Genomic DNA, 9,726 nt, shown 5'->3' on the forward strand with positions numbered 1-9,726 from the left:
AGACGCTGTCTTGTGTGTACGAAGTATAAGTAGTTGTAGCATTATCGTTAGGATACGGACTGGATTATCGAACTGTTATCAACATTGACTGGATTATCGAACTATAATTGGATTACTATACAGTTAAAGTATTTTATTAATTAAACGACTTTATTAAACGGATATTTTCGCTCAGCTATCCGTAAAGTCGTAACAATATTATATGATGTCTCACAAGAAAAGTCATACCACAGTAACAAAGAACAAGAAGACTTGGACTAAAAATTTGGTGAGATTTCAAGAGTCACACAGAAGAAGAGGAAGCGTGGCTGTAGAAGAACATTCACTCGATGAAAAATCCAGAATACCACTTCAATTGCAGATCGTAGGAAGATACCAGTTTCTCGGAGCATATGTTAAAGGAAGAAAAGAACGAATAGACCAAATTTCTAAGGAAATTACAAAATTGTGGGACAATAAACTGAATTTTCCACGTGTGTCTGATCAAGTGATAAGAGCAAAGCTTATGAAGGTGCTGAAGGTCTATGATGAATGTGTCAAGCGTGGAAAATATGATGTTCTCAATGCATTATTTGACATCACGAAAGTGAATGGCCAGTGGTTATCCTCGGAAGATAAACGTCTATACCACCTACAAAAAGAAAGTAAAGGACAGGTGGGGTACTCAACAGGACAAGTGGCAAGTAAAGAAACCATTCACCCTTCCAAGAGAAGGAAAGTCCAGTCTGGAACAGCAATACCTTCCACATCACAAGTCCTGTCTACCACAGACAGTGGTACTGAATCTGAAAACTGCAAAAGTAAGAGTGAAGATGATGAAGACGACGACGGTGATAAAGACGATGATGAGGACACTCAGAAAAAAACTAGAAAGCACTACAAAAGTAAATTTGCTGTAAGTATGGTTACATCAAGTGGAGTTTCCACAAAGAAAGCTGCTAAAATATGCAATGTATTATCACAACAAGGTACTGATATTCCAACTCCAAGTCAATCAGCAATTTACAAGTCCATATTCAAAGAGGCAGGTAAATTAAAAAAAGAAATGATACAACAACTTAAAATGGAACAGTGGTCCTTACACTTTGACGGCAAACGAATAGATGATAAGGAATATCAGGTAGTTGTACTTCAGAATGAAAGAACTGACGTGAAACTTGATGCACTGCGTTTAAAAGATGGCAAAGCTGAAACTGTTGCTGAAAAAATTGCCAAACTTATTGATGAATACAATTTGTGGAATTCAATTAAGATGATCATTACTGATACAACAAACGTCAATACTGGGAAGAGAAATGGAGTTGTTGTGAAGTTGCAACGTATGTTTAAATTAAAGGGTGTCACAATACCACAATTTATCGGTTGTCAGCATCACGTACTAGACAGGATTCTCCGTCTGGTGATGGACGAAGAACTTGGGGGTGATACCAAATCTCCAAACATTGAATACCCATTTGTGTCTGAACTGTTGAATAAGTATGATGAACTGAAGGATAAGTTTGTGAATGGAACTGTAGAAATTCTTGATAAATCAGGGTGGAGAGACGATATGAAGTTTTTGTACCATTTAACAAGAGTGTTTAGGTTCTATGAAGAACAAAGAAACTTCCCTCTGATTCACTTTCAGAACATTCCTAATATGAGCAATGCCAGATGGAACTCAAGAGCCATTCTCGCCATTCTGGCGTTCATTCTTATGCCTGAAGCGAGAATTTGGAGAAGGTTTGCAGGTTCATTTCATATGAGTGGGCAGAACATTGGTTTAGTAGTCAAAAGTACAATGACAATGACTTCAAGAATTTATCTGATGTATTGAAGCCTTACAAAAAGGCATTGCAGTCATTCAAAAATCACTGGAAGAAAGAGCCATCCGTCATCGACATACCACGAAGTAATCAGATAGCTGAACGTGCAATCAAGGTGATGCAAGACCTGTATGCTTCCTGCAGAAAGAAAGACAAACTGCAACTTCGATTCATTCTAAGTAATAAGCGCTAGACTCTTTATGAGACGTGAGCATCATGTGACCCATGTACTAAACACAGTAGGCCTATAGACACAGACAGTTATGTATATTGTTGTACTAGACGCTTTGATACTGTTAATTTTGTAATACTTGTATGATTATATATCACATAATGTTTTTTGTTATATCACAGTACATGTTGCATAAATAAATAAAATAACAACAGGAGTATGACTCTTACAACATCTTCAGCCTTTAATATTCATTTACTGTACAAAAGTGTACCTATTGAAAATTCGATTTTTTGGTTTTGGGGTGACCTTTTTTCAAAATATGTCAAAATGAAACATCTATTCGTTCTTTTTACATAAAAGTTCATTGAATTACGATACAGGCCTAGTAGGTTGCAAAAAAGTCATATCCCTAATATACATATATATATAAATATATATATATATATATATATATATATATATATATATATATATATATATATATATATATATATTTATATATATATATATATATATATATAAACACACGCACACAATACCAATAGTAAATGTATTTAGATTTCTTGCAAGTGTACGCTTAATTAATTTATGTGCGTTTGGTTTTTTCGTTTTAGTCAATGTATTTTAAATTTTTACAGGTATGCACACAGGTTGCAAGTTCGACTTTCTTAGTCGTAGTATTATTTTTTTTTTTAATTATATTAAATTTAAATTATATTTTTTGATTATTGAAATATCTGACATCGTTGATAATGCCTGGTGATAATGCTTGGTGATAACGCTTGGTCATAACATTGGTCTTAATGCAACCTATTAAAGCTTAATAAATTTTTAGTAATAAAAAATATTTTTTAAAAACTAGTAATTTACAAATACTTTCAAAATTGATATTTAATGTGCGAAGTAATGTTCAAAACAATCATAGTTTGCTAAGAGTTCGCACCTAAAACTGTGATACATCTAGAAATCTTATTACGAGCTGATTTAGAATCTCATGAACATTATGATATTACGGTATTAGCATAAAATTTTAATCTTCACTTCCAATTCACAAATTCTTCAAATAGTTAATAAGTATTTAGATAAATAAGTTATGTATTGTTAAAAATTTTATGTTTAAATTTTACAAATAGAATCAAGAGATAACAAACCGAAGATTTTTTACTTGCTAGAATAGATATTAAATTTATTATTAGATAAAAAGTTTAAATTAAACTAATAAATGTAATATTTATTTCGGCAATAACTAATAAAAATAGATGGCCGAGGTAAGAAGAAATCAAACTCTCATCCAAAAGCCTCTAATAAATAAAAATATCAATAATAAAAATAGAAAAAGATCGTAGCTCCGTTCAACTATAAAACATATTTTACGCTATGTAACAGTGCAATATATCAAAAATTATAATTATAAAAAAAATATGCAAATGGCTTTTAACATTTCTTTACTTGTTTAATTTATTAACATTTCAATTTGAAAATAAGTAAAAAACAGATAACGCGTGAATAAGAAAATAAAAGAGGAAGATTTGCAGTTACTATTATGCAGGGCCGTCCCAAGGGTGTGTCTAACCCCCGAGGAAACAATTTTCAATAATTAGTTGGCAACCTCCCCTCCCTTTTTTTTTTAACCCTTCAGGGCCGTATCTAGCCATAGTTTCGGCGCTACCGCTTATGACAATTTTCCCATATACATTTTTGATAGACAACAACATATAATTATAGGGCATTCATAGGCTCGTATACCGATCTGATGTAAAAAGAAAGAAAAAGAAAGTTCTTTATTGCATTTCTTAATCTAGGATGTATAACACTCTTTCGTAAAATTAATTACATACATAAGTACGCAACATTAATAAAGTCTGCCATTATTTTGATTGTTATAAAACGCAACGTACGGCTAACAACAGTGACAAGTTTTCTTTTTTTTTTTTTCACTTTTGTTTAATTTATTTAATAATGTTGGACTTTATAAATTGTTTGATTTTATGATTTATGGAATTTTTAGTTTCGGCGCCCAAACCGCTAAAACGGTATGGAATTGCTTCTGAATACGGCCCTGCCCTTTTTTTAAAAATCTTTTTATGCCATGAACACTTTTTAGTATTATAGTTATAATAACATAATAATGTTCATGATTGTTGCTGCAAATATTCTTTGTTGTGTGTTAATTAAACATTAATGTATATTTTATATAGAACAAAATTTATTGTACAAAAGCTCAACATTTTAATATGTAAGTTGAATAACAACATGTAAGAATATATTGAAAAAAATAAAAAACGTATTTATTTACAAAATTAATCAATTGAAAACTTTAAACTTTAGGAGTTGCGAAACATTATACCCTTTTCCTCATCAAGTAATTTCCTTGGGTTCACTCAAAGTAATTTTTTGTCAATTTTTACACATGAATTTTTGCAATTTGTCATATCGAATCAGATTCTTTAAACATAAGACATTTATGTCGCGTATGTTGGATATATCAAAATGTATGTAAAAATTAATTTTATTTTGAGCGCTTGTAATAGTTTCAATTTTAAAGAAAATGAATTTTGAAATTCAAAATTTTAAGACTTAATTTTTGAAAAAAAAAAAAGTTCTGCAAATGGCTATTATAAAAATTATAGTTTTATAAAGATAAAAGCAATATCAGATAAATATAAAATAAAGATAAAAGCAATATTCAACAAGAGAGTATATTGGCTGTATAGGTTGGAAAACCCCTTATATCCAGCTGAATATAATGGTACAGCTTTAATTTTAGAGCTACTTTCACACCATCTTTTTTAGGACTTTTTAGAATTCTTTTTGAAGAATGTTTTAAAATAAACGGTTGATTTTGTTTTTTTATGATCTTGGTTGTTCTCATGTTAAATTATTTTGCAGTCTTAAAATTCTTTTTTATCTAAAAAAAAAGTTTTATAATTGTAATAATTTTTAGTGCCAAAACACTTACCCTGTAGAACTAATAATTTCAAACAGAATTAGAGAAATGAACACTGAAAGACACCACATTGCAAATACTTTTCCAGTTCAATTCAAGTATGATGGACTTTTATAATATATGTTTCTATAAATAATTTGAAAATATTAAGTTTTGGTTTTATTTTATGTTTCTAACATTTAATTGACACTTTTAACTTAATACTTTATAATTTAGCAAAATAATTTAATGATGTGTGTTACAAACGATATTTCTATAGTAACGAGCTTGATGTCTACGGAAACAAACATCGGCTTTTCATTTATTCAAGGCAGACGAAAAGATGAAGAACAATTTGCCATCAGCTTCTTGTGTTTGCTTTTTTCGTTGGTTTGTCAAACAGCTTTATTTGAACTAATATATTTCATTTTTCAATCTATTTAATTCTCCTAAATTTTAAACCGGTATTGCTAATACATTACAATCAAATTAAATACGGGTGTTAAATATCTATTTGTGTTTTACATCACGTAAATTACGAATGAAAAGCACTGAATTTTCTATCGTTTTTCTTCTAAATATTCCGAAACGTTTGTTTTAATTAAAAAAGATATTTATTCAGGAACAATATTGTTGACCTTTGCTATTTTTCTCACTTAAATACTACAAAATTTAATTATTAGTTTATAAACTTTAATTAAATTTTAGTTATATAAATGTTTTTAAATTAAATAAGTCAATTTTAGATATTACAACGGCAGACAAACGTCGCTTTTTGATGGAGATTAAGCGTGAATAGAAAAATCTTTTTTAATTTAAAAACTAATTTGTAATCTTGTTGACTTTAGTACATAATGTTCATCACACAGGGATTTCAGATATCCCTACATTATGTATGAACAACCTTTCAGATATCCCTACATTATGCGGGAACAACCTTTCAGATACCCTTACATTATGCGGGAATAACCTTTCAGATATCCCTCATAATAAGGGACCAACCTTTCATATACGTTATGCACATTCTTTGATTTGACATCACTTCAAATTAATGTAAAAACAAAACTTTATTGATTAACCAATTTAAAATTAAAGAAGAATTTAATTAATTTTAATTTGCAAAACAACGTTTTGTTTAATAAACTTATTTTTATCAAAACAATGTGTTTGCATTAACGTATATATATATATATATATATATATATATATATATATATATATATATATATATATATATATACAGGGCCGCCAAGAGGGGGGGGCAAAGGGACAGTTTGTCCCGGGCGGCAGATGTCGATGGGGCGCCAGATGCCGAAGTAAAATAAAAATGGTTTTTTTAATCTTAAAATGCCATAATTAAAATGTATATATTACTCGCGTTATATCAATATTATTATTTCCTCGAAAAAATTTTAAAATACAAATTCATCATTGATTTTGTACTCTATACGCTATTAAATTAAAAATGCCCCTTGAGATTTTCGGATTCATCAGACTAAAGTAGAAAAAACGTAAACGTTGATAATTAGCAATAACAAATTGTGAATACAGTTTAGAAAAAATTCTATTCAGAATTTAGAAAGTAGTAGTAAATACTTTTTAACTCTTTACGATCAGCTAATTTATGGTTATTCATGTTTAAGATTTGATACAGAATTTAAAGTGAAACGCACAAGAAGAGTGAAAAAGTTCCACGAGGAACCATCAAATACAGCCCACAACCTCGACGATACAGAAAAGAATTTTGAAGTAAATATTTTCAACTTGGCATTGGACCACATAATTCTACAAATTCAATCAAGGTTTAATGTGGTGAAAAAGGTTTCTTCTCAGTTTTCCTTTATCTGGCTTCAGTTTAAAGACTCTTCTTCATAAGATGACAAAGCTCGTCAACTTGCGAAAATCTATTCAAATGACGTTAAAGAAGATGATCTTGTTGAGGAAATTTGTCACTTTGACCGGTTGAAAGCATCTTTCCTGTTCAATAGAGGTAACTCTCTCAATCTTTTAAATCAAATATATTCCAAAGGCTTACTACCAATTTTCCCGTCGATATGCATCTTTTTGCGCATCTTTCACACAATGCCAATATCCGTTGCAGAGGGTGAAAAATCTTTTAGTAAACTTAAGATTATAAAAAACCACTTCAGAGCCACCATGGGACAAGAGCGACTTTCAAATCTTATGATGTTGTCTATTGAAAATGATCTCGCGAAATCATTGTCATATGATGAAGTAATTTATAATTTTGCCTCGAAAAAAGCTCGAAAATTTTATTTAAATTAGGAATTGTTTATGCTGTGGTTAGTTAGCAAAAAATGAAATAAAGTTAAAGTAGCTATAAAGGCATAATGTATTTTTTTGACCCCTCCCTCAATGAAAATCTTTATGTTGAAATTTGATTAGAATTAACCAATAAGTTTAAAATTTGATTATACCTATTTCATTTTATTTTTTATTATGTCAAGTTTACAATCTCCTAAGTTTTCAAAAAAAAGATTTACGTCCAAGTGTGTCTCTATGACTCCGCGTATGTCTCTATGAATAATTTTGCACGAAAATCTCTCTTAAAAATCTTTATAGTTTATAGAGTGAAAAAAACACGAATTTTTTAACAAACGAAACGCCATTAATAATATTTGATTTAAAAAACTTTGAGTAAAGATACATCTCATTTTTTTTCATGATTTTTCTAAAATTTTATTGGTTTAATTATAATTTCTGTGTTTGGTACAATTAAAATTTTATTGTTTAAATTATAATTTCGGCGTTTGATACAATTAAAAGAGATAACACAACAACGCAAACACAATAGATCAATAACCATAAGACTAGTTTTCTTCTAATGACAAGGATTTAAGTTATATAATTTTAGACTATCATCTTTATCCTTCTTCGTTTTTTTAAAACATAGAGAGTACATCGTAACATGAACATTTTTGATACATCTAGTTACTAATATTGTTATTTAGTATTAAAGCTTTATGATTTTTGTATTACTCTGTATTAATTAAATTTAATAAAATATTTAAATAAGACCGTTATTTTGTTATAATGTAAATAAAAAGAGCCTTTCAGAATGTTAGAAATCGACAAGAAATTATTTATGAGTGGGTGTCATAGGTCAGGAGCTTGTATTTGGTGAGCCGTATGAAAAGATTCTTTTTAGAGATTAATTTGTTTACTTTTTTTTTCTTTTTCTTTTCTTTTTTTTTTTTGAATCAAGAGTTTTACGTTTAAAAAATAGTTTCTTGAAGAGCTTTTTTAGTCTTCATGTAATTATCACTTTTTTAGTTCTAATGTAATTCGAAGTAGTTTGATAATGACCAACAATTTAATTATATAGTCCCTAAATCAAAGAGATCCATGCAATCCCAACAAATTACTACTGGAAACAAACTACTAAAGGAAATCCAAGTTACAACAGTCTTAAGACTGTAGGACTAAAGTTCAAAGTCGAGTTCAAATCTCATTTTAACCATAAAAATGTTACTGTCAATTTAAAAAATGGGAAACTATTAATCATTAAATTCTCTATTATCTATATTACTATCTAGCCGCTGATTAGTGATACCGCTGGTCAATGATGCTGCCGAGGCGTTTAGTGATAGGATAAAAACTACTCATTCGTTTTTCTAATAGACGATGATAATTTGTTTTCATTTTAGCGTAATGGGAGCGTTTTATTAACCTTTAATTTTATCACATTTCTTCATGCATATAAAATATTGATGAATATTATAAAATCTTTTTTAATACTCACCAACATTTGTTTACTTCTTTTTATCATTCTTTGAAATAGCTATCATCGTTTGTAACGTTAACGCGTTGCTATGTTACCATGTCAGCTATAACAGTTTCTGTTTCTTCTTCTTTTACTTTTACAAATAGACACCTCTTTATCATTATTAATTTTTTTTTTTGCACTCTTGGATTCTTTTCTTTATCCATTCATCTATGTTTAATATGTTCATAAATTAAGAAGATTTTAAAGGTCTCTTTTTATATATTTTTTACCTCCAGTATTATATTTTCAACAACATGAATTTTAAAACAAAACAAAAAGTTTTAGTTTTTCTTACAAACTTGGCTCAGTTCCTAAAATATATTCAACTTAATACATTTGACAGTCTCCGTCTAGTATACTCATCATTTTGAGTCTAAGATTTATTTTCTAATGCAATACTGTCTCCATTTTATTTATTCTGCAGTATCTGTCTAATTTTTTTCACAGCTTCAGTCTATTATTTTCAACAGATTGTGTCTAATATAATCAGTATTCTTGAGAAAAATTTAATGCTCACGAGAACAAAATGCGTGTTCTTGAGAACAAAATGAGTGAGTATTCTTGAAAAAAATAATACTGTTCTCGAGAAGAAAAGGAGTTTCCGTGAGAACAAAATGTGTATTCTTGAAAACAAAATGCGTGTTCTTGAGAAAAAAATGAGTGTTCGTGCACAACCGGCACAATTCAGAACAAACGCTTGATTTCTGTTGCGTGTTTAAAACTCAAAGAATAACACGTGCCAAGAATGGTTATTATTCCGTGAAATTAACTATTACTATTTACCATAAATACCAGTTAAAATAATAATGGTTTCACTGTTACAGAAACGCAGTATTATATTATTATAAATTTACGTAAGGAATGTGAAACCACTTGTAAAAGCATTTCGTCAGGTTAGAATTATTTTGTTCTAACTCTGCATTTGTTTAAACTGAGATAAATCAAGTTGAAGTTTTACACTGTAATGCAGTAGAATTGGCAATACATTTTTCATTAATGAAAACTTTTTTCAATACTTGGCTATATATTAAAT

The 9,726-nt window shown here is 29.2% G+C and overlaps 1 protein-coding gene across 2 annotated transcripts in view; it reads right to left on the reverse strand.

Moving 5' to 3' along the window:
- Nucleotides 1-5,458, reverse strand: part of LOC100215810 (mucin-2) — a 73,558-nt gene extending 68,100 nt beyond the window's left edge. Inside the window, exon 1 of one of the 2 annotated variants that reach the window (XM_065810671.1) lies at nucleotides 4,940-5,458. In XM_065810671.1, the coding sequence (XP_065666743.1) occupies nucleotides 4,940-4,998 (59 nt within the window). In that variant the 5' untranslated portion in view covers nucleotides 4,999-5,458. The remainder of the gene's footprint in view (nucleotides 1-4,939) is intronic. The other variant, XM_065810670.1, reaches the window with a different exon arrangement.
- Nucleotides 5,459-9,726: the final 4,268 nt, after the last annotated feature.

This window comes from Hydra vulgaris, chromosome 11 (assembly GCF_038396675.1).
Source record: "Hydra vulgaris chromosome 11, alternate assembly HydraT2T_AEP".
Lineage (NCBI taxonomy): Eukaryota > Metazoa > Cnidaria > Hydrozoa > Anthoathecata > Hydridae > Hydra > Hydra vulgaris.